The sequence below is a fragment of the Rhopilema esculentum genome, chromosome 11 (assembly GCF_057945365.1).
Source record: "Rhopilema esculentum isolate cy_ngs chromosome 11, ASM5794536v1, whole genome shotgun sequence".
Taxonomy (NCBI): Eukaryota; Metazoa; Cnidaria; class Scyphozoa; order Rhizostomeae; family Rhizostomatidae; genus Rhopilema; species Rhopilema esculentum.
This window is the reverse complement of record NC_142825.1, coordinates 16,742,117-16,768,448: the sequence shown is the minus strand read 5'-3', so window position 1 is coordinate 16,768,448 and position 26,332 is coordinate 16,742,117. Positions and strand designations below refer to the sequence as shown.

Genomic DNA, 26,332 nt, shown 5'->3' with positions numbered 1-26,332 from the left:
AGCCAAATTCTTCGCCACGATTGACAGACTGATTAATTTCTTTCGTAGCAGTCCAAAATGTTATGAGGAAATCGGTGCTGCATTATATGAGTTTTCAAATGGTTCCAACGCAAAGGCAGAGACTCCGACAAAAGCTCGTGGAATAGGGACACAGCTTGTGCAGCAAGTTGAGTTTGTGTTTTTGCTCAACACGTACAGGAAGATATTCGAGCACTGTACTCCCATAATGGTCACAATGCAGAAAACAACCATGGATGCCATGCAGCTGACCTCAATGATCAATGATTTTAAAGAAGTCTTGACCAATTTTGATAGAGTTTGGGAAGATACTCTACTTACTGATCCTGAGCTTCCTACCGTTTGCAATAGGGGAGGATGGAGAGCAATGGAGCAAGGAAATGATGGATCATAGTAGAGCTAGAGGTCAACTCTTACAAAACTCGGCAAAGAAATTGTTGCAAAGTTTACGGAGCAACTTGATTGGCGATTTGCAAACCTCTCAAAATTCCAATGGATGAATTTAGTGCATCCAAGCAAGTTTAACGAAAGAGAAGAAGCAACTGTGCGGGAGCAAAGACTGCTGATCAAGGAGCTTCGGAAACATTACCTATTTGCCAAGGATGATACGACAGCTAGCGTGTTGTACAACAATAACGAGATTTCCATTTTTTCTGAAAAAGTTGGTACGCGAGCATGATTCTTTGGCGGCTCAAAAGCAAGCTGGACAAGGAAAACGTGCTAGAAAAGAGGTGGAAGTTGGTGCAGATGCTGCAAGTGACAAAGAAGATGTAGAAGAGCGAGATGTGTTGAAGTTGAAGAAGGCGGTAACCTCGAGATTGAATTGGTAAAGGAAGGCATGCCAACCATTCAAGATCTTCTTTTTGTAATCAACAGTGCTGACCTTTCTGAAGCCCTTCCACAAGTGGTAAAGTTGCTGGAGCTTGCCGTAACAATACCACTTACGAGTGTTCACTGTGAGAGAGTTTTCAGCAGAATGAAGCGTGTGGTTTCTGCTTTGAGATCAAAGATGCTCCAAACCAGAAAGGAAAATCTAGTTTTTCTTCAAGTGGAAAATCGTTGCTTAAGTTGCTTGCAGCTAGAACCTTTTTAAAGTTGTCAGCCGTTTTAAAACAATCAGCCGACGTTGTTTTGAAAGATTTTCAAGGAAATAAGATTGGCTGTTTCAAGTTATAAACCTGCATAAAAAAATCAGCCTGTAACAAAAAAGATTTACATTTTGATATGCATGTAGTTACAAAATAAGGGTATAAATCATCAGGGCACAGTGGGCTGAAATAGGTCAAGCGGACATTTGGGTTTTGGGCATATCTGAACAAAATTTTCTGACAAATAGCTGACAAAAAAGGTGGGAAATGGTAATTTTGAGCATTTGGAAAGCCCTTAGGTAAAAGTCATGGTCATTTTATCACCGTGAGGCCCTTCACAACTAACCCTAACAGGTTGATAAAAATTCGAAAATTTAGTATCTTCATACAGGCTAGCCAATTATTCTTTAGGTTTCTAGTTGAACTTCCAATGGGAAAAACACTTCATATAGACTATGTAATCAAGAAATATGCAGTTTCTGATGATCACAACATTTTTATCATTTTCATTTCATCAGAATACTAGATGGAAAATCATTTAGCACTGCACGGATATATTGTCTACTTTACATCTAAATTGATAAGCAGTGTTCTAAAGTACTACACTTTTTTGCATAATTTTGCTTAAGTAATGCTGTCACAATTTCGATTTAATATTGAGTTTGGTTGAAAGTTTCTTCATTATTCAAACAGATATAAAAAACAATATCACAATCCATTGCAATCAGAAGACAATCAAGAACAAATCATTCGAACGAGAGGAGCTCAAGTAAAAATCCATATTCATTGTTGCAACCTTGAATAGCTGCCTTCAGTGCAGGACAACCACAAATGGTGTGACCCTTTAATAGCCTGTGTTGTTAATAAAATTGAGCCTCAAAAGATTAATTATTTTGAGGGGAGATCTTGGATGCAGAGACGAACTTCATGTGTTCATCTTCTTTCAAATCCAACTAACTTTATGAACACAACAGCGATATCTAAACAGCGTAGCGTGAAATGAATCAAACAATCAACAGGTAAACAGCAATGTACATAAAAGGATAAAAAGACAAAAGAAAGTAATTTGAAGGTCATTACGGGTCACTACATGGGCTCCCCCCTAGACAGCAAATGGGAGAAGAACATTGGATGAAAAAAAAATCTATATATGTATATTAAATACTGTTCATACGGGTTCAAAATGATCGGGAAATCGCACTTTGCGTCTTGAGCGGGTGACATATTGCGCCTTGTTCAGAATGTCTTTGATTTAGTCATTGACTCTAACGCACTGTGAACTTGTTGACGGTGGGTAATCTGAATCGGGGTGGGCTGCTTTCACCCGATGGATGCTTATAGTTTGGTCTTTGCATTTAACATCCAGAGAAAAATACTTCTCAGTTCTCTGAATGACTTTGAATGGCCCGTCGCATGGCTCCTGCAAGGGCGCACAAACGATATCATGTTGGACAAAGACATGTGAACACGTTTGAAGATCTTGCGGGACACTACAGCCCTTTAGTTTACAATGGCTGCATTGAGGTCGCTCTCAAACTTTCATGACCATTGGATCACTCCTGTCCCAGAGTCTATTGATGCAATCAGAAAGGTTATCAAACTGACTCGTCTTTCTACTCTTGTTTATTCTATACTGACAGAGGAATTTGTTGTTAGCTTCAATACCACATTCAGAAAGGTTCAGCAGTCCTGTGTTGCTATTCTGCTCAATCAATTCTGTACTGTGGCCCAAAACAATATGAGCACTTGGTGTGAACTCAATCCACTCTATTGAAGCAGCATGAAGATAAGTCTTCCTACAAATCTCTCTGTATTCCTCAATTCTCACTTTCCTATTTGGTTAGAATAACAGCCATGTTCAGAACAGGTTTTTCAACAGCTTCTTGCAACTCAAGACTGGCAATTCCTTGTGTCCACAGCTTGCGGTTGTCCGTGTTCAACATCAATGCAGCAATGTTTCCAGTTGTTGATGTCCCACCATGACCAGTTGGATCAGGTCTTTCCAAAGTTATAGATGTCTGTTCCTTTACCCTAGCCTGGATTTCTTCCTTTGCCTGCTTCAGAAAATGTGCAGTATGACCAACACAATTCTCAACATCAAGCTTTGCTTCTGACCATTTAAGATGCCCAGAAGTTGCATGGTAGCAAATTTTGAACCAACCAAAACATCTCAGAAGACTATGGAGTGGATGCAAATTGTTGATGTCCTCTGTTGTTATGGGCTCCTGTCTAACACCTTTGCAGGTTTCATAGTCTTCTTTTTGGCAATTTTCCTCAAGATAGAGATCCTGTTGACAAATTGCCATGGTGTCCTCAAGGCGACGATCAATCTTGAACCCAGATGTAACCGGTTCAGTGCTTCTGCACGTCTTTTAGCTGACGGTACAAAGACAGCAAAATGCACCGCCCAAACCAGTAATCAGACTATGTAGTTTGCCATCAACCATGGACATCCTGGCATCAACAATTGCATTCAGAGATTTATCCTGGTAGTCAACAGATAATTTTGCATTTGTTCTCTCTCTCTCTGAATACTGGCAACAATCTCACAGCTCTTCCTGGTCTCCTTACCCATCAGTAACATAACAGGGCGACCGGAATTGGATGACACAAGTGATGGATTTTCCCACAAAAATTTATTCGAACTGTTCTTGATGTTCTCAATTCGGAACATATGCATGATGAAGTTGTGAGTCTGTGTAGAGCCAGCTTGGTTGAAAATTGAATGGCCATCATTACCATCAAGACCATCCTGAAGTGTCAAATAAATTTCTCAAAGACTCAAAAGACAAATTCGTAAAGCAAAATGCATGGTGGGAAGTTGCACAGAAAACTGAAAAAAGACAGGTGAATATATAAAATATTCAAGGCCTTCTGGCAGCAATTTAAATTACGAAAATCAATCCATCTTTCTATAGCAAAATAATCAAGTAACTGCTTAAAAGAATTGCGGCTGCTGCCAAGAGTAGAAAACTCCAGTATTTGAGAAATAGGAAATTCTTAACATTGTCTTGTTCACGAGGACACGTGAAGTGAATGTAAAGATTGTTATTTAACCTTTAAGAATATCAAAAGAAGCTATTTGATACTCTAAGGGAAGAAACTTTCATTGCAAGAAATTTTCGTGATTTTGGCATTTTTGGCAATTCTTAGTTGTTTATATTAATAATATTCCTAGTATCTAACAAATAAAACTACATGTAGTTGCAATTCAAGCTTTATGTTTAAGCTCGATCAACTGAGCCTGTCTTTGTTTTTATAGCAGAGGAAGCCAAGATATACCAGGCAAAGAAAGCAGGCTTAAAGCCCCAGCCAGTCAGGTAGCTCAACCAAATATGCACAGAAAGCAAAGGGCAGCTTGGGAATATATGACATGTTCTCATGGCTTGAGGAATACGTTAGTTCATCAGTAAGACAAGTGTATGCGGCAAACAAGGCTAAGTATGAAGATTTTCTCAGATCCTTCCAGCTTGATGGTGAGGGTGAAAATATAGACATCAAAGAAAGTGAGTCTAATGATCTAGATGAGCAGTATAATTCACTTTTGGAAGTTGAGGCAAATTCCTGTATTGGTAAGGAAGAGGGGTGTCCTGAAGAAATAAAAGACACAGTTTTGAGAGTGCCAGATGGCTTCACCAAAATTTGGGGAAAAATGCATTTTTAAAAAACTAGACACAATTAATAGATATCTTATCAACATCTATCAATATTTACATTTTGTTTTTTTCTGATTAAACAAGATTCTGTTCTGATTACCTCCATTTTTACGAACGTTCTGCCACTGCCAGGGAACTTGTCCTTCGGCAGAGTTCAAATAGTTATTTATATCATCTCGAATTTTTATAAATAATGTATAAACTCTACAGCCTCTAGCTTTTCTCAAAGCTTGCAGGGCACCTGAGTTATATAATCCTTCTGAACGATGTTACGCCATTCTCCTGGTATAATGTTACCTGTACTTTCCTAGCTGTTGATGAAACCAGAGGGGCAGTAGGTTGCATTATCCATCGGCCTGAAATAGTTATGTTACTATTTCCACTGTTTTAACGAATCAAATGGCCAAGTATTCTCCATCTAGCAGCTAGAGTTCTTAATGAATTCTCGATTTATATGCTGTGCTCTAGACAAACCATAGTTGAAAATCTTTTTATCTTCAGTTTGCTAGCCAGGGTACAGGCGTATTAGCCAAGTTTTAAGTGGGAAAATTTCATCTCCAACTAAAACTATGGCACTTCTTCCAGCTTACACTCAGGAATAGATGATGGGCATGGCAAATTAAAGTTATCATTCTCGGATCCTTTCTCAATTTCTTAACTAGCCAAAATCTCAATATCTATACTAAGGAGCGTCACAAACAGCTAGGAGAACAATACTATACCACACTTTGTAGTTGTTGAAAAGGGAACCACCATTTTTGGGGCAATCCATAGAAATGTGTATCCCATCTATAGCACCGATACAGTGTGGAAAATTCCACAAATCTTGAAGGTCCTGCGATATTTTAGACCATTCCTCTTCAGTTGATGGTGATCTCAAGAAGTTGGGCATTTGCTACTGCAAAAAGTTCAGTGCTACTAGCAATGTTTTTCTCTTTTAAAAAATCTGACACATCAAGGTTGCTTAGGCCCCTAAACTTCCTGTCTGGATTTGCACTATCATTGCTTTTGCGCTTTCGTTCCTCTAACTTTGAAGCTCTGAAAGCCTTAATGCACTTCTTGGTTCTTGGAGACCCAACTTCAGATAAATCCCGGTGGTCCTGGCTTTTAAAGATATCATCATCTGACTTGCAAATGTACTTATAAGCAGTGTAATAATTGTCATGTCCTTCTGAGAAATTCACAACAATACCAAACGTTTTTGTGAAATGCTCTTTTACTCCTACCCATCTCTTTGGCCCTGTTAGTTTTATTGCCACATGATAATGCTGCCCACCATCTTGATGTCTTTCAAGACAACACGCCCAGTGCTGAGTTTTAACTTTGCCAGATCCTCTGTCAAATGCTTCAGCTATTGCTTTGCCAAAGGATTCTCTTGTTGGAAAAATCTCCAAATTTGCCTGACTATAAGTCACCAGATATGTTCTTCGAACAACTCTTGATGGTAAATTTTGTGTTTGAAAATCGCCAGAATCCATTATGCTTTACGTTAGCCGTTTTAGACGTATGATTATTCCGAAATTATGAAGGGCAGCATTCGAATAGAAAACACCTTGTACGTATTGCAAAATAATCTAACTTAACTTGCACTTAACTTCATGTAAAATATCACCAAATTATTGATCTTTCGAATGTTTATGCATCTATCATCATAAGTAAATAAAGAGTTTTACAAAAATCATCTGCTGCATTTTTTGAGAAAGAAACTTGTTAAATTTTTTGTCAGACAACCCTGGACAAAATATATTGGAACTCCAGCTATTTTCAGAAATTTACCTGAGCGCAAAATGAGAAATAGAGAATAATCACAATTGAAAATATAACATAATATTGTTTGCTTATCCATTCAGTTTTCTTGTGAAACAAAGGTAATTCCAATTTATATTAATGTAAGGAACTAAAGGGTAATGTCTTAATGGAGTTCTATCATAATTGTTCCTTTTTAAAAAAGATTTCATTCAAAGAGTCCAGCCTGGTACGTTTTGCCTTCTTTCGTCATCTTGGCTTTTTCTTTGGACGTTTTTGCATATTTAATAGTTTTCCTTCTCTGCTTTCCTTTGGTAGAAGATGCTTTGGCAGTATTTTTAAGTCTTTCCATTGACTTTTTTAATGTCCCCTCAGTCATGTGGTGGCCAGGCTCAATACCTAGAAATTTACAAAGAGTTAGACGAAAGGTTGCTCCCTTTGTAAATTGACATAATGCCATTCGTGCTGCAATTTCAACCATATGACGACCAACAAATGTTAATTTTGGGCAAAATCTCCAAAGAAGACCGTGCAAACTCTCATTTGGATTTTGTGTTCTGCTTCTGATGCACCTTTTTAGCAAACGTTCATCAGTCAGTCGCTGAAATATTGGAACAAGCTTTTTGCCAACATCTTCTGGGATCGTTTCATGCTCTTTATGTGACCCAGAATTTGCATTTTTAGATACTGCTCGCTGCCAGAAACACCAATAATTCTGTCCTGGTGGGCAGTGGACCTGCTTAGGGTTTTCATCAGTGGATGTTAAATGAAATAAGATTGCAAAATAGTTTTGCCCGTCCATAATAGTTTTGAATTTTGAGCATCTTTGCTCTGGTCAACTTCCCCTTTCCTGATATGGAGTCCTTTTGAGCTTTGCATTCTTGCGGGAGGTTGACTAAGGCAGTTCCCATTCTTTTTTATACATGGTTAATACATTCCTCTTTTACAATAGTAACACTATTGCCATATGGTTTAGCCTCAACAACCGAGTCAAATGCTTTACTGTTACCATCTGGAAACATTGTTGTGTACCTCAACTGGTATTTAGCTACAGAACGGTTCCATAGCCTCTTCGCACATTCCTGTTCCATTGAATTGGCTGTTCTCTCATAATTCTTGGAGCATTTTAAGGAATGGTTTTCTTGCCACTCTGCATAATTGGGGTCATCTGCACTTGGAGCTTTCAAACACTGATAGCAAAGGTTGCACAACACTTCATAATCAATAGGAAGCCAGTTAAAGCATCAATAACAGCCGCTACACCATTGTGAGAGCTATGACCTCCTCCTCCTCTTCTTTGCCATGAACCATCGTATGAAACAGCAATGTCCACAGTTCCATTACAATCTGGCAATGTACCAATCTGTTTGTACCTATCTTTAATTACTTCAACAGATTTTGTGGCAACTTCCTCAAATGCTTTTCCACTTCCAATGAACAACTTGTCTTTGGCAGTGGCATATCAGTCTTTACTGGGACTATTTGGAAGATTCATCATGCTGGCCCAGTCCTTTATTGCATTGTAGCCGCACCCAATACCCCTGAATGCAAACACTGATCGAACTTTAACTTCAAATGGTTTCTGTGTCGATTCTGATTGGTCTACTCTTTTGCTTAAGTACTCCTGGCTAATTTTTGACTGACAGAGACTACAGTAAGTGAAGGCCTTGCTACAAAATCCCATATCGTTTCCCCTTCACAGTGTCAAAGATTACGCCAGTCTGGTTACAGTTTGGGCAGCAAAGTTCAACAAATAACTTGTTCAAACATTGCTTACTAACAATCAGAAAGCAATTTTCCATTTGAATCTGACTCTCTATCCCAACTATTTCATCCTGCATACTTTCAAGTGTAAGGCCAAATGCTTCAAGCTTTTTTGCGCTCGTTGTTGCCATGGAAAATGAGGGTGTGATAGGCCTGCATTCGTTCGTTGAAGTTGCCTCTTCGATGGCCTCTTGAATAACAATCTTTTTTATCTGTCTCCTTTTCCGAATGCCTTTGAAGCGCTGGAAATTTATCTTGCCCATGACAAGGAATAAAAAGTATAATATCGAAGAAATAATTGGAACACACTTGTTTGAAACCACAGACTTTAGTCGAAAACGACAGTTGAAATCAGTTGATCCAACGAACCAATCAATGACCACTATCTTTGGCCTTGGGCAATCAGATGCAATGTTCTCAGTCTCGTTTTGAAGTTGATTGTCTAAGTAGACTTTGACAAAGGCAAATTACAGGTTGATTGTTAGTTTGAATACTAATATAATGGGAAAATCAAACAAAGCAAAAAATGAGCTTTCGAATGATATCCGGGTATCGGGAAAAGTAGGCCTAAATCTTTTGATAGGAAGTCACGAAACTGAAAGATTTTGATCGCAATTTGACGTCAAAATCACCAAACCAACTGATTAAAAAGTTTAGATAGACAGTCTTAAAGTAAAAAATAAGGTACTTTGTTGCTATTTTTCTATTCTCTGATAGTAAAACGTTATAATCAAGGGAAAAACCGATTTTGCATTTTTTCAAAAAAATTTCAGATTTTCGACCTATCCTCCACCTTAAGGAGTGCAACACAAGAGTTTTAATGTGTGCACTCCATAGAGAACAAGCATGGAAACGATGCAAAAGAAGAAAGGAATCCAGTTTGTTGTGTATTAAACGTCGGGAGCTACTCAAACAGCTACATCTGATTGCTGATGCACCAAATAATTCAAATGGCCCTTCTTGCAAAGATTTAATCAATGGTGGCTTTCTTGCCAAGAGCCTTGGATGCATGCATTTAGAGAAAAGGAATTAGGAAGAAATATCAATACGAACAATGGAGCAGAATCATTGAACAAGTTATTGAAATACAAATTTAAAAAGAAGTCAACGAAAAAGACTCTTTGTGGCATTACTGACTTGATAATTGAACGCTTCTTGCCATATCAGTATCGGGAGTATCTAACAGAAATTGTTAAGGCACAAAAATCTAATGGAATTAGATCCTATGCACAAAACATTCCATCATACTTGCAAAATCGTCCAAAAGCATTTATTCAGCACTGTTTGGTTCCTATAAGAAATGTTGTAACGGACTCTTTTAGGGATAGCAGCATTATATTGGCAGATAAGACAAGTCTGATTTTTGAAATAAAATCTTTGTCGGGGTGTGAGACTTATTCATAATAAGTGCAGTTAAGGGATTTCCCAATGTGAGTGTTCGGACTGATGCCAGAACAAATTGTCTTGCAAACACATGTTCTACATATTGCAAACACATTGATTGGAGCAGCCTGCCTTAAAAATATCTTGATCAATCTTTCTTGAAGATCGACCAAAGTATCCTGCAAGTTGATAAAAAGACGACAGCCCTTATAAAGAGAAATCTTCAACAACATGAATGCCAACAGCGATCGATGAAGAAAGTACCAACTCTAGTGATGACGCTCATGCTAACTTACAAAAATGAAGCTCTATAAGTAGGGCATGCATCTCAAAGGTAGAAACTTTGCAAAATCAAATTCACCAGTGTCCCAACAAGGCCAAATTAATGGAACTTAATAACAATCTTGAGATTATTCTGAAGACGATGGATAGTTTGATGTGGAAGGATGAAACAAACAGCATTTTCCTAAGCACATCTGAACCAAAGCACTTGGTACAAAAGAACAGGCAACAAAAGCCATGCAGTCCACCATCAAATGAAAAGATTCAGCCACTCAGAACAAACAAATCGCGCAAGAGACCACTTGAAAGTTGGAGATCCCAAGGAAGATATGGCCAAGCTGCAGAGGCTTTTCAAAAATAAAAAAAGGCAAAGGTAGAAGTTGATGAAAAAACTGTAATGCAGACAACCCTCATTACTGAGGATATAAAAGAGACTGACAATTTGGAGCAAATAACGAAAAGCAAAATATAACTGGAAAATGTTATAGATACTTCAGTTTGAACTCTGCATATGCAAACTGCATTTCTGATTATTCACAAATATTGTCCTCTTGGAACATCAGACGCAAGAAAATTCAGGTTAATAAAAACATGTCCAATTGATCACTGGCTGATGCTTTGTCAAGTTTTTAATGTTCGTTTTAGAGATATCTTGATGAATATGGCGTCTGTCGAAATTAGAAATGTTTTAAAACGTATCCCGTTATGTAGGTATCGTGACGCAAAGTTGCAGCTGGCAAAAATGAATTGCATGGATCCAATCACAGGTACATGCAATTTCTATGGCAATGAAACTGAAAGTTTTGTCCGTTACCTTTCATTTGCCTACAAGTACCAACAAGATTCTGAATGCTCAAACAAAGCTTGTCTAGACCAAAATTAACCCTTTATTTTGCAATGTTGTTCCTGAACAACAGAAGAAAAATTGCATAATTTGAAAATGAGATGGTAATTTATGCTGATTAGTTTGTTAACCAATAGGGGGGTGCCTATTTCTATGACAACCACCCATCAGGAACAATTCTAGCCTCACTTTGAATAATGTTTGCATTTTCAAAAATGGTGGACACGATTTTAATTTGAAGTGACATCAAGTGACACATTGAACAAGGTCTTCATTGCAGGTATATGTTTCAGGGTTCTTAGAAAAACATGCCAGTGTTTCTTTATATTCAATTTAGACATTTATGTCCTCTTGTAATGTCTATAGGTATTTTTTCCCCGTTATTTCTGATTTCCGTTGTGTTGCTGTAGAATAACATCAAGAAGAGAGGGTGCAATATATACCGAAATCTACAAATATAAAGGTCAAGATTTACGAATAAAACGCAATCTTTTAGTAGTTTTAGGAGCCAATATGTTTGGGTGGTGAACATTTAGCTTTATGTAGACATATTGAACAGTCGAAAAGTGAAAATGAAATTGGAAAAGTAGAAATAAAATTTGTAAATTTTTTCAAAAGGCACAGGTATGCTCAGGGTTATTGTTCATTTATCACATCGACCTTAGAAAAACTACTGCATTCATTTTCAATGGTCTTGATTAAAAATTAAAGTTCATTTTTTCTCCTTGACCTGCAGATGCCTTTTTCTGTTGGGACATCGATAAGTCAAGAATCTCAACTTTTGGAGTAAGCAGAGAGTCTGAAGAACAGGCTGTTTTGATACCTGATCCGGATTTGAGTGAAACTGAAGAGTTAGAAAATTGTGATGATATAAACCATCTTCCTGATCGTGGAGAAGATAATTTTGCTGAAGATATCATCCCTTTTGAAATTATAGAAACTACAATTGCTAAAATAGTAGACAACTATTCAATTGATTCAGATGAAGAGGCAAATTTTGCTGAAAAAAACATTTAGCTAAAAGCAAGAATGCACATTGTGACAAAACCACTGCTGCAACAAGAGCGAAATACACTTGACGTTTAATTCAACAGTTTAATTCAATATGGTTGGGTGAAAGTGGAAATTTACAAATAGTGTAGCAGACAACTTACTAAAAATTATTTAATTGAAAAATGTGTTTGCCAAGGTCACTCAAATATCTGCAGAAACAATGAGACACGTCTAAGAAACTGGGGTAAATATGAAGGAAAAAGTATCCTGTCATCATTACAATGACATTATCTTTTGTTTAGAATGCTTTATAAAACTGTGTGCAAAGTGAACAGCTGCCGAATTATTGTTCTAAAGAAAAGCTGTCACAAATAATTCAAACAAAGGAGCAAATTTTGCAGCTGTAATCTCATGAATAAAACCGACAAAAACTTATAATTTTAGAAACGACAAATCTTTTTAATGTCATGTTCTACAATTCGGCAATACGAATAGTATTGGGGGATACTAGCGACAGAAAGTAAATAAATTTCCATAAGCGCAGAGGAACACTTTCTTCTCATATTCCATATTCAAGCAATAAAAATAATGCTTTCTTATAGTAAGAACAATTAAATTATTAGTGATACAAACATACCTTCCGACTTCTTCTCTTTTCTCCTCAAAACAATTTCAAAAGTGTAATGGAGTCAGCAAAGACCGAAAACGCGGGCCGCTGACAGGGAGACCAGAATTTGAAAAAAAGAAACCATTTCGCACAAGATGAATTAAATGATTTACAATCCAATTATCAGCGATACCATTAAACAACCGTAGCTATATTAATCAATCCATAAAACTCCAGTCCGATTGATTTATGTCCTCAATAAGGTCCACATACAAGTATACAGAAAATGCATAGTTAATAGAAAAAGTATCCTAACAAGATCTCCAATCAGAACTTGTACAAAAGATGCGAAGAAGGACCAATTTCAATTGACATCCTCAAGGGGAGATGGCGGCTGTTTGGTCACATATTGCGTTCGTCCGACGATACACCGGCTGTGAAGGCAATGAGATTTTACTTTGAGGGATCGGAGAGGGGATTCAGAGGCAGACCTAGAGAAACTCTCGTGACAACCTTAAATAAAGATATCACCAGAGCAAGAGCAATGGAAAGGTCTTTTCCACTACCGAACATAAAGAACAATGGAGATTTTGAAAAGATACGATCCACAGCAAGGGACCGCAAAGAATGGAGAAGTTTATCAGAAGTAGTGTGCAGAGCTGCAGAAGCAGAAACAACATGAAACCTTCATGTCGGGACTGCGTAACTGCAATTATATATATAAAGGAGTCCAATTTTCTTGGCAAATAGTTAAGGCGTCAAACTCAATGCCCAAATAATCCAAGCATGCGGTCTTGAAAAACCCAAACGATCCAAGTCTGAGTAATAAAGTATTTCTTGTGCCCAACTAAATTCAACTAGGTTAATAATGATCGCATAAGCATCCATCTCGCAATCGAATCACTGCCTGTGAACAACGAACTCAAACTTCATCAACGGCCGCATCGAATTTCACATTCGAACTCGAATTCGAAAAGTACCTGCGTGCTGTCTGGATTATGGGTTATTTAATCCTTATGTAAACAATCAACCAGAACATAAGAGTTCATCATCCTTTGTTTGACAATTTTGAAGATAAAAGATAAACAGGGCCCGCGCCACCGGGGGGATTTACGAAGAAAATCAATGAAGGTTTGAAAATGAATTCAACATAATTAATTAATCTCTTTACGCTACAGAAGAATCGATACCACGATTTGAATCGCTTCAATGAGATCTTTGACTTGAGGTAATTCATTTTGATGTGCAACATGTATTCAATCAAATACTATTTCAAAACTTTTGGAAATTCCATATTATGACCTGACTATGATATTTCAGCCCCACCCAACACTAGAAAAACTACCCCAAAAAATCCCACTCGCTAAACCCTTCAAAATGAGCCATTGGCCCCTAAAATACTCGACACCATTTTTGACTTACGGCAATTAATCCATAGGGAATCCAACATAAAGTGGAGGGCCAGGCCTCTAAAAAACACCACATTACCAGGAATTAAAAATGTCGTAGGAACATCAATTTGTAATATAAACCTAAGACCAATACCACCATTAAAATCGCGTTAACTTGTTTTTCAATTTGGTGTAAACAATGATTTTGCTTATTCATTTTTTTAAAAATCATCAAAACAATGAAATATGACGTCACTATGACATCGCAGCCACGCCTAACCTTGAAAAAAGCCACAGGAGTAGATGCCCTTTCTAAAAACCTTGAAAATGAGCCTTTGGCCCCTAAGCTACTCTATAGTTTTCGTGAGTTATGACAATTAAGCTTAGAAATTAAAATACAAAGTAGGCGGCAATAATCTTTTTAGCCTGCCACTTTTTTACTGCAAACCCTAATCAATCTCCTAATTCATTATATTTGTAGCTTTGAACTGGAAATATTTCTATGAACAATTTTTTTGCGGTACAGAATTTGAAAATGGCTTTGAAAAAAGCATACATTTTACGACATACTAAAAGCTTTTTCGTCTGACACTCCTCAGAGCATAAAACGTCAGAATAGGTTCCGAAAAAACATGATGGAAAAATATATACCCAGTTGTGGATCGAAATAGGCCAATCAGAAAAACGCAAGCACAAGACCGGTATAGTTGACCAATCAGTGCCGCGAGCCTGAAGAAAAATTACCAATGGATGTCTCACCGGGTTTCTCAATTCTTTTTTCTTGTCTCTTCTCTCTTTTCTTTAAAATTTTTATTATTATCCTCATCCCTGGTCTGTAGAGAGAAGAGAAACGTTATTACTGAGCTGCCACTTATGAGATGCAACAAAGATATTGAAACATTGTAAGATGAAAAATGAAGCGCTCTCAATAATATCACCAACAAAGTGTGTGTGCATGAAGACATAATTTGGAATCTGTTCAGATCAAGGGGCTCAATCTCTTATCACGCTTTTCTTAGCTTATTATTAAATGGGCTCATAGATGGAGGGGAGCATTTCCGAACATCAATGTCTATATAAAAGAAACTGAAGGCTGGTTTATTGAGAATACACACCTTTTTATAAGAATAAAGTCTATAGGAATATTGAGGCTCATAAAGTCTATAGGAATATTGAGGCTCATAAAGTCTATAGGAATATTGAGGCTCATAAAGTCTATAAGAATTTGAGGCTCGAAATTGCAAAAAATTTAAAAATAATTTAAGAATAATGCCAGGCTCAACCTTCATCAAGACTGAAACTTTTCCTTTATCTGGATATGAATAGGATCGTATTCGTGTAATTATTTTTTGCATTTTAACATCACATTTTGTCGTTCTGTTTGTTCTTGCTACATTCATGATGAAGGAACACATCAGAAAGATTTCATGTTTTTCTTTGATCCTAAGGCGAATTTAGACCTTGTGTCGAGCAAGAATAATTTAGAAATAATCCAAGGCTCAAAATCGAAATTTTTTAAGAATATTAAGTCACAACAAAAAATTAGGTATTCTTATCAAAAAAGTGTGTAGAGCCATTTTCAGCAGAGCTTTAACGAGAGAGGAAATAGCGTTTGTACGAGAGTAGAGGGGTGGGGGGAGAGGTGCCACTAAGCATGAAAATACCGTATTGATATATTGTTATAAATACCTTTTTTCATTGAGGCGCTTTCTTTCCCAATTCAACATAATGAATGGGGTTTTCCTTGATAAATGGAATGATTGGCAAATCAGGCGCTTCATTGCGCCCAATTTTCTTTGGCATAGCAGCATCTACAAAACATCCAATGAATATATTAAAACTGACAGTTCTAATCAGTCTAAATCACAAGCTTCAACCTGAAGAGCAATTTAGAATAGTCATCTTGATGCATTATTAATTGATTCCAACAAAGCCTAATGGTCAAGGAGTCGGGTGGAAGAAAGTAAAATTTTAACAATAAGAACTCTAAATGCAGGTCAAGCAGAACGTCCACTTTTGAAGTTCATATTATTTTTGCTGAAAAAAAATTACTACCTGTGGCAATAAAAAAATGAGCAAAGGTTTCTTACTCCTGTTAGATAATGCAAAGTCATGAGATCATACCTTCTTCCTTCCCCCGACGACAACTTCCACCTGCTGCTCTCTTTTCTTTTTACTTTTTTTTCCACCTCCTAAAAGATATTCCAAAATTTGTAACGCAAACAGTCAACCTTTTTCAAGCTGCCTATCATCACGAAGGGTATCGGTTGATAGGGTACAATTATTGTTATCAAATTGATGAGATATCATCGAAAATCATAAAATTATTCTAAAAATCACTGCTTCTAAAAATTCATGTGAAATAATAGAAAGGAATGCGATGATACCTCCTTTTTCCCCTGCCGCCACAGTTCTCTTCAACATTTGTTTTCTTTTTAATGTGAAATAATAAAAAGGAATGCGTTCATTCCTTCTCTTCCCCCGCCAAGGATTCTCCGTTTTCTACCTCCTGGAAGGTAAGGGAAAATTTATACCAAAAGACTATAAAAAGTATTTTGAAAATATATAATTATTTCTGAGAGGTAGAGAGTAACGGTTGATAGGGTAAAATTATTGTTGTCAAACTGACTAAATATCAAAACTGTTAAATGAAAAAATTAAAATCTTTTAATTTGCTAGTATAGTAGCACTGAAAATATTGAAATCTACTATTCAAAATCGTCTTGAAGACAACTTAAACCCTAAGATCAATTTAGAATGATCAAATTTGATGCAATATTCATTGAGTGCAACAGAGCGTAATGTTCAAAGAATATGGTGATAAGAAGTGAAATTGCAAACAAAGTAAAGTCCAGCCTAAAATTAACTCAAGCAGTACTCAGTTACGACTGACGTACATTCTAGCCTGACTAAGAAGGATATTAACAAAATGAACAATTTGATTTTTTTTCATGCAAAATAGTACACAGAATTGCGATCATACCATCTCTTTCTCCGTTTTCAACCTCCTGGAAGGTAAGGGAAAATTTATACCAAAAGACTATAAAAAATATTTTAAAAGTATATAATTATTTCTGAGATGTAGAGAGTAACGGTTGGTTGGGTCAAATTATTGTCGTCAAACTGACTAATTATCAAAAAGTCAGAAAACGATGCTTAAAATCACTGTTTTATTATTATTCATGCTAGGCAATTGAGAAAAGTGAAATAAAATCAAGTAAAATGGCGCTTGACTGTGCCAATCTGTTGCTGGTATGGTAGGTTCTATATTACGCTAAATGAAGATATTAAAATGTGCAATTCTAATCCGTCTTAAACAAAATTCAAACCCAAATATCAATTTAGAATAATCAATTTTGATATACTATCAATTGATTGCAACAAAGTTAAGTGTCCAAGCAATGGGGTGGAAAAAGTGAATTTAAGCAAAGTTAAGAAGTTGTGAGATTCACACTAGCATTGCTAAGGGAAACATGCCTCTCCGTGGAATAATTAAAAAAACAAAAATGTTCATAGTCAAGACTAAGGATATAATAAAACATGAGATCATACATCCATTTCCTCCACAATTCCTTTGTGTGTCTTTTCTGTATCCATTTTCTTAAAGATAAATGACAATTTACACCACCAAACTTTAGAGAAATTTATATACTCATTCCTTTTATTGAGACGTAACTTAATGTAATGTAAAACATGTTGGCTGCCTATCATGGGGAAGAAGATAAAAAGGGGAAAATTAAAACCAGTAAAAAGTTAGAAACCAATTAAAAGAAAAATGAAGAGGCTGAGCCAACCCCTTTCATCTCTAAAACGATAGATTTTGCGGTTCAGAGTAACGTTGGCGATTAATTTCCAAATATGTTTGCAAAAGAAGAATAATAGACACTATCTTTGTAGGCAAACGAGGCGTAAACACCTGCACCTGCCTGGAAGGCAATAGCTAGCAATACCACTGCTTACACGCTAATAATAATCTAAGAACAAATCAAGATCAATCCAGCCCCGCAACAATTGAAGAAAGCCTGCCTTAAGTTCAATTTATCTGGAGTTAAATTCTTGCATGGTCATTATCAGCATAATCAAACCTTTTTGTTTGCACTTTTTCCAACATGTAATGCATCTCACTTTTACTTATTCTAAGATTACTGGCTCAGCTCAGAACAAAAAATTAACATACTCACCTAGCGTGTTCAAAATCTCCTTTGGCAGGAATAATTTTCAATTTAGTTTTTAAAGCAGATAAATCACATGATCAATCCACGATAGAGCAAGGACATGAAAGAGAACCGCATATCTCATGGGAAATGACAATATATTTTAGTGATACAAACAAATTACACTAAGAATAAATTAAACCAATTTTGCAACAACTCAAAATTTTAAAATTCATTAAAGTTACAGTCATTGATAATCTGGAGCTATTGATGAAAGAAAAAAACAGTATGGCGAAAGGAACAATAATAGATCGATGGATGTTTATTAGGAAATGAGCCTTCTTTAAACCTATGCGAAAGGGCTGCTCACAGGGAAGCCACTAACTAATGCAAAAACGTAATCAAAGGAGATGAATCTCAACGGAATTAAATGATTGACAGTACCGTTAACACAACTAGATACCATAACAACAATATATTTATCAATCCATTATTGTTCAGTATTATTAATGCCTTAATTATGTCTGCGTATAGCTGTAGAACACGAAGCGAATGCATCACATAGGCCAAACATTGTCGCGTTGACATTTCTGGATTGATCCTGAAATGAAAAGAACATCATAAAAACATTAATTCCTAAAGTAAAACAAAAACCAATACCACCATTCGAATCGCTTTGATGAGATCTTTCATAAGGTGTTATTCATTTTGATGTTCAACATGTATTTAATTAGCTAATTTTCAGAAAAAAGCCGCAAGCATTTGTCAATTCAAAGTTTCATGGGCCTCCATTTTCTGCTCCTTCAGGAAAAATCACTTGGCTATTTTCACCAATTTTTTGATAAACAACTTATTTCACATATTGTTGGCCAAACAAACCTTTGTTCTGTTGAAGAAACAATGTCATGTGTTGCTATTTTTCAGAATGAGATGGAGCATTTTATTGGAATTCTTGATTTAATGGGCATCATCAAGTATCTTCAATGTAGAATGTGTTGGAGTCCTGGGATTCCAGCAATTGCTGATAGAATGCCTTTAGCAAGGTTCGAAAGCTAAAATGCTTTTTTCATGTAAATGACAACCTTGCAATGCCAAAGCATGGTGATGCTAGGGTTGACAAGCTTTATAAAGTTCGCCCCATTATTTAAAGCGTTCAAAATGCAGAGTCTGAGTCCTGAAGAGGCTAATTCAATAGATGAGCACATGATGCCTACAAAAGTCAGATCTTCCCTTCGCCAGTACTTGCCAAAAAACCACACAAGTGGGGCTTGAAGGTTTGAGCCACATGCGGGGTGAGTGGGATTTTATATGACTTTGAAGTCAACACAGGTAAGCAGCCAGAGAACAAGGAATTTGGCAAGGTAGGGGCGGTTGTTACCAGGCTTATTGAGCATTTGCCAAAGCATTCAGGACACAAAGTCTATTTTGACAATCTTTTCGCAAGTCTAAAGCTTGTACAGCACTTGAAAGGAGATGGAATATAGTCTATTGGCACGATTCGTTCCAACCGACTTGGAGGTTCTGATAGGTTCCTGAAAAGTAAGAAAGATTTGGAACGTCTGTGTCAGTTCGTTGGCTTGATAATGGCCTAGTTCAAATGGTTTCCTCATTTGTAGGTTTTGAAGATGGTGGGACTGTCAAACATTGTAGTGCGAAAGATAGTGCAAAGATTGATGTACCCTGCCCCCTGATCATCATGAAATACAAGCACATGGGCGTTGTTAACCTCTGTGATATGCTTGGCTCTCTACAGAATGAAGCTTGGTACCAGGAAATGGTACATGCATATTGTATACTATTGCATAGTTGCCTTAGGTAAAGAAGCCATAGCGAATAAGAGAGGACAACCATCTTCTAGCCCCAGCAGCTCAACCCTCCAAAAGAGAAAAAACATCAATCAGCTGTAGTCCCCATACCAGATGATGATGTCAGACTTGACAAAATAGATCACTTTCCGCTGTTCATTGATAGTCAGCAGAGATGTCGCTTGTGCAGCAAAGGATACACACATTTCAAATGCAATAAATGCAACATTGCATTGTGTTTGCAAGATTGCAACTGTTTTTTTCTTCCATAACAATTTAACAGTTACAAAAATTTAAGAAGTTATGATTACCTTTTATTAGTTTAGTTTTGTTCTTGTTCCTGTTGATAAAGGTTGATCATCCAGATTTTGCTTACAGTTATGTTTTTCAGGGTGCAATTGTATTAATGCTTCAGAGAAACTAGATTTTTTTATTTTGATGCCATAAACATAAGTTAAAGATATCCTTAGATATGAATTGAAAGATTGTTGATGGTTAACAACCCATTTCTATATAAACATCAAACAGTTTCCATCTAAAATTAATCTTTTTGAAGAAACAAAAATTAACAGTGTTTTATACCTACTTTTCCTGATGTTGTTCTGGAATAACACAACCAAATTTGAACATGATGACATCACAAAGCAATTTTTTTAATTTTTTCTCGAAATGCTTCTTTGATCACTTCCAAAAGCTGTTTTGAAGAATTGGGAGTACCATCACATTTTGCATGTAGCATATATGGAAACAAATTCCACAGCAGGTTGTATTAGTCAGCTTCCTAGAAAAACCTGTCATATGTCTCAGCCTCCCCACAATCCGATCTGTAAATATCCTTGATGGCAACCTCCGGTTTAAAGTTAAAGTAATGATTGAAAAATAAATAAGTAAAATATATATACCAGAGTGGTTTTAGCTCACCTCTAAACAACAACTAGCAGTCAGCAGTACATAATGCAGCTAATAGGAAATTTTTATTTTTCTGTTCATTTAGAGAAGTAAAGTAAGCTTCAACTTTATACAAGTCATCCTCTGAGTAGTTATAAATTTGATTGTTCCCCTCACCGGAGTTCATGTGAAGTATGGATGGGTAAGTCGTCTTGATTTTCCACCCATCATTCATTGACAAAAAATATCTTCCTATTTTCAACATCTTTTTGTGAAGGTCTAGGGTTGCTCCAGAAAACAGTTGCACAACTCTAATCTTTGATTCATTACCAGTAGAATCATTGAATCTTGTCCTGATCTTGTCCTGATTCCTTAGAACATAGTTGGCATCCTGCCATGAGAGGAATTCTGCAAAGATTGGTAAAGGTGATCTTGAGTTACTTGACGCTTCATTTCTGCTACTGGCACGATGAGCTCAATCTACTTTGACCACTGCTTTTCAGATTCTTTTAAAGTGTAATCTTGCAGTCATTCCAAGTTTCTCTTTCCCTGACCATTATGCTGAGAAAAACCATAGAATACAAGAGTTTTACGCATTTGTCTGTTTCAAACATCTTACAGCTCATTTGTTAAGCTGTTAATCCTTCCTTTCAGCATTTCAATTTCAGTATTGGTAGTGACCAGTTTATTCAGATTTGATTGAGCTATAGCTTCAGTGTCTTTGATCCTCTGCAAGTGGTGGCCTTGTTTAACTTAAATGTCAATAATATGTTTTTCAAGACTTGATAGGTGAATGGCCAGGTCATGTTGAAGAGTATCTGATCTTGTATGAAACTTCTCTTTGATAGCTGGGTTCTGAATGGCGATGCCCATGCTGGTGGTTGAGAACCATTTTCAGTACTTTCCAGCGGAGTCTGACAAGTCTGACAATTGGACTCCCGATTGGACTTTGATGCTGCTTCTGGCTCTGACTTGGATTTATTTGGCTTTTTTCTGCTCATTGTGAACTTCGAGTGATTACCTACAAGGTTTGATCAAGGGTTTAAATGAGAGTATGCTAGGTATTTTGAAAGATCTTCCTATCAGAGCTACTGAAATTACATGATACCACTGCCATGTCTGCAAAGAAAAAAGCTCTTCATAACAGCTCATCAAAGCTCTTCATAACAGCTCTTCATAAACATGAAGACTGGCGTAAGCATCTTTTTGTCAACTCCGACTTCTGCCAGAGTTTTTGGCAAGAAAGGTTGTAAATCATAGTTTAGCTTGTGAAAAATCCATCCACTGGAATCAGGAAACCAAAGGCAATCATCAGCCTTGGTGTCATAATCAGTTGTGAGAGTTCAGAAGTGGGCGATAGGTACAATGATCCATTGCTCTTAGCGTCTTATTGAACTTTTCACTTTCTTTAACCTTAAATGCAATTATAAAGCTAATGGAACTATACTGTATAGTTTCAGAATCTTGTGGAAGTTAATCACGATTTGCCTCTAAGCCTTCTATATAGAGAAACCTTAATTGATGTTGAGTGCCTTACTGGCCTAACCCAATAAACTATGTCAAATTCGCCACCATCAACACCAGCTCATCGTATTTCAGAGCCTGGTTGGTATGAGGAACATCAATGACTCGTTCAGACTATGCTTTCTGCTGGGACTGAAGTGGCACTAATTAGAGACTCCACAATGAAACGCCTCTCAAGATACCAGGCAGCTTTGTCTGAATTTTTCAAACCACTCTGGATCGTAATTGTGGAATTGGAGGCAACATGACTTTGGAGGATGAAAAATGGAGGTATCCCAAAGAACACACAATCGCGTCATACACGTGGCACAAACAACATCGATAGAGACTCGGTCATAAATATTGTTAATGGCATCTTGTCAATTATATCTCCAAAATTCAAAGCCTACCTCCACTGCAGCCCACATTCACTAAACGACTTTCACCAATGCCCAAATTCACTTAACTGCCTACATCAAAGCCTACACTCACAAAACCACCAACACCAAAGCTGACATTCACCAAACTACCTCCACCAAAGCCCACATTGACTAAACTACCTCCACCAGAGCCAACACCCAAAAAACCACCAACAGCAAAGCCTACATTAGAAAGACCACCTCCATTAAAGTCTAAACCCCAAAACGCCACCCAAATCACTTGTGAAATTATTGTTAGATTTATCAATTTTATTTTTATTTTGAGGATTTTGATAGAATAATTTAGCTTTGATTTAGAAAATGGGATCTCTGCTTCTAAAATTAGATGGTTGGGGGTTCTGTAGCTTCTCTTAAATTGGCAGGGATAGCTTTTTAATTGCAATTCGGCATTGACTTTGATTTCAGTTGTTTAGTTTCTTGTTGCTTTAAGATAGGAGACACAAGACTTTGATGGAGGAAAATAAAGCGGCACAGAACACGTTGGTCTCATAGATTTTCAGGAATAAAGAGTTTAAAGAGCACTTGGATAAGTTTGAAATTGACCCTTTAGAACATTTCTGAAAATGGCCTGCTTTTGACAATTAAAAGAACTGTATGTTACCAACTGCACGAAAAGCTTCTGGGTTAGAAAACCTGCCCAACAAAAATTACAATCAAAGAAACAAGGCATTAAATACAGCAATGAGAGAAGAGGCACAAATATATCACATCAACATAATTACTATTCACGATCTTGTTGTAGAAAAGCTTGCTAAAGTAGAATGAACAGATCTAGCAAAGCAATCAAGGGCGCGAGTAAGTATCATTTAGGGAGGACTACAAGCATTTGCAGGTTGACATGGCTTTATGGTTTTGTGAATGATAGGGGAACAGTGTCACCCTAATGTTATCAAAGTTTTGGAACCAGAGCCAATCTGAGTAGGGAGAGAGCCGAATCAATATATCTAGATAATTTTGCTGCTGAATGTTTAAAAGCAAAAATTATCTGATTTATGAAACTCTGCAAAGAAATTTGTTCAGAATGTCAAGTGTAATCAGCTAGACTTAAGAGTCTGTTATTTAATAATGAGGAGCCACTCAGCTGTCAATAGGTCAGGGACACTTTCATAGAGATTCAAATGTCAGAATTTAAGACAATGGTATCATATGTGATGATATGTTATCAGCAAGCAGTTCTTCTATTGTAACAGAAATGGTTGATTCATTGGATTCGTCTTTTCAAGATTCTTTTGTTAATTTATCTGTTTCTGACACTGACAACAATTCAATGGCATTCAGCGATGATTATGATATATCCTGCTCCAATTTTAAAGATACGATGGACTACCATACCAAGATAATATGTGCCTACCATCAACAGCCATTCTTGACATTGAAAAGGAAACCTGTGGTCAGTCATCAAATTCTTCTTGGACACAACACAGATTATATCACATCACTGCATCAAATAGACCTTTCTCCTTATTACGTCATGCGCTCCTGAGTCTGCAATGCATTGTGGTACTTGTATTTTATGTCGCGATCGTCTGTTTAAGTTTTTTATGGTGATCAAGACACATTGTATTTTGCTGCTCAAAAATTCTTAAGAAACTGCCAAAAAATCATGGAAAATCCAGCGAATTCTGATGGCCAACTCTTCCCTAGTTTTTTTCAAAACTCTAGTCCAGGGACCAGTGCCAAGGAAGCTTAGGCAACAGAATAACTTGACGAGAACAGCGAGGGGGATGTGACACAGACTAGATCAAGGAATGATGGAAAAATAAAGTCTGCCATTGGAGCGATCATTTGCTACGTTCCAGATTGCTTTAACAATGACCTAAGAGATCCACAGCTTTCCTATTATGTGATTCCGAACGGCAAAAGTAAGGAAAAGCAAGAGCTTTGTAAACGGTGGCTTCACGTGATTTCGAGGAAAAACTTTGGCAATCCAGGCCAAGGCCACAGGGTATGCTCAAACCACTTCATTGGTGGTAGGAAAACCTATATGAATAATATCCCTACGACAAGAAAGAGCAGAGAATAAGAACAACTGTTAAAGCACGGAGCAGGTCAAGTAATTTACAGAAGGCTACAATACTGGAAACATGAACTTGTCTACCGAACAAAGCTCAGACCATGTTCAGATTGGTTCAGAACCAGCCTTAGTGAAGATCAATATCTTCAGGCCCTGATCAATATCAAATATCAAATTGTTTCAGATCAATATCAAATGACATTGAAAACGAACTGATAAAAAGAATTGCAGAATTGAAGTTGAAAAATAAACAACTTGAGGAGGCTAATAAGGACCTGAGACAACAAACAGGTTCTGAGGGTAAACCTAACAACTTCTCTGTTGATGGTTTGAAAGAAAACCCAAAGCTATTTAGATTCTATACTGGACTTACAGATTATGAAACTTTCAGAATAATTTTGGAATCCTTTGGTCCTGCTGTCAACAACTTGATTTAGGTTGACACAAAAACAAATGCCAGCAAAATAACATTAGCTGACTAAATAAAACCGTGTCCAAAGAGAAGCTTATCTGCTGAACAAGAATCTTTTCTTGTTCTTGTGAGACTGAGGTTAGGTCTCCTTGAAGAAGAGATTGCTTACAGAGCAGGAATATCTACAACCCAGTTCTCCAGAGTATGGATCACTTGGCTTGATTTTCTACATAGCAATTTTAGATCATACCTAATATGGCCATCTAAATCTTCAGTTATGAAAACAATGCCAAACTCTTTCAAAGAGACATATCCATCAACAAGAGTAACCATTGACTGCATTGGCTTTGACATAGTGACTTACTAGAAGGTGTAGGCCTCAACATTCCACCATTCATGTGGAGAAAAGAGCATTTGTCTTTGGGAGAGGAGATGGAGACAAGGTAAATTGCATCAGTTCAAATCCAGGTAGAGAGGGACATTTTAAGGATAAAAACATTTATCAAAATTAAATCATATAATGATTTTAATTTTTGGTGGTTTTCAATTTTATCAAACTACAAGAACACACTGGGTCTTTTTCCTTTGTCTTTCTAACATTTTCCTATTTAAATGAAAGCTTTAAACATATAAATTTAAACATGGTTCTATTAAATATTAGAAATTAAAAAAAATACAAATGAATATTAACGTGATTATGACATTCTGAAGAAAACTAAACATGTGTGTAAGCTTTTGCAAGAAATAAAAGGCTTTTATAGTTTCACAATAATATGGCAACATTTTTACAACCTAGGCAAAATGTGCTTAACAAAAAGACAGTCAATGATGGAAGCATGTTTTACTTCCGCAATGACTTATCTTTATATATTCTTTCACAATCAAAGCCTTTTAACGTAAAAACTGCAAAGTCAATCCATTCAAGTCCCAATAAATTTAAAAGTCCTTGACATTGATAATAATAAGTTTATTTTTCCTTCAGTTTAAAGCCAGCACCAGTTATCTTTAAGAAGAAAGTCCGGTCTGTCAAAGAAGCTTCCTCCAATGTCATGTCCCATTTTTTAAAAGAGCACTCTACCTCCAAGCCTCCAACAGGACAATTATTATCAAAGATGAAACCATCAGGTGTACCACCAAACCAGGGCCATTTTGGACTTATAAGAAAGCCACATCTCTTCACCTCAAGCTCAGGATTAAGTTCACTGTATTTTGCAATAGCACTGTTCTAATAGTTGATTCCCCATCTTAGTGGTGCTGGCATTGACTCTAAACAATATTTGTTTTTGTCAAGAACTGCTTTCATTAGAGAGGATGGATACTTCTTTGGTCTTATGTTTAAAACTT

At 36.7% G+C, this 26,332-nt stretch overlaps 1 protein-coding gene and 1 pseudogene across 5 annotated transcripts; both read right to left on the bottom strand.

Moving 5' to 3' along the window:
• Nucleotides 1–2,798: 2,798 nt before the first annotated feature.
• LOC148959126 (uncharacterized) lies at nt 2,799–4,333 on the bottom strand (annotated as a pseudogene).
• A 2,214-nt stretch (nt 4,334–6,547) lies between these two features.
• On the bottom strand, nt 6,548–25,497 carry LOC135693870 (uncharacterized). 5 transcript variants are annotated; one of them, XM_089111519.1, is made up of 5 exons: nt 16,160–25,497; nt 15,897–15,964; nt 15,462–15,583; nt 14,532–14,605; nt 6,548–12,815 (listed from the first exon to the last, which is right to left on the bottom strand). In XM_089111519.1, the coding sequence occupies exons 1-5, from the start codon at nt 16,194–16,196 to the stop codon at nt 12,784–12,786; spliced, it is 333 nt and encodes a 110-aa protein (XP_088967645.1). In that variant the 5' UTR covers nt 16,197–25,497; the 3' UTR covers nt 6,548–12,783. The 5 variants fall into 5 exon arrangements, with proteins under 5 accessions (XP_088967645.1, XP_088967644.1, XP_088967643.1 ...); XM_089111518.1 differs by having other exon boundaries at nt 6,548–14,605; nt 16,160–16,281; nt 16,756–25,489; XM_089111517.1 differs by having other exon boundaries at nt 6,548–14,605; nt 16,160–25,489.
• Between the last annotated feature and the right edge of the window lie 835 nt (nt 25,498–26,332).

Coding starts and splice junctions, on each gene's coding strand:
- LOC135693870 (XM_089111517.1), bottom strand. CDS start 16,196: ATGTTGAAGAGAACTGTGGCGGCAGGGGAAAAAGGAG. Junction 15,584..15,896: donor TCGTCGGGGGAAGGAAGAAG/GTATGATCTCAT, acceptor GATGTTTTGTAG/ATGCTGCTATGCCAAAGAAA. Junction 14,606..15,461: donor AAGCGCCTCAATGAAAAAAG/GTATTTATAACA, acceptor TTCTCTCTACAG/ACCAGGGATGAGGATAATAA.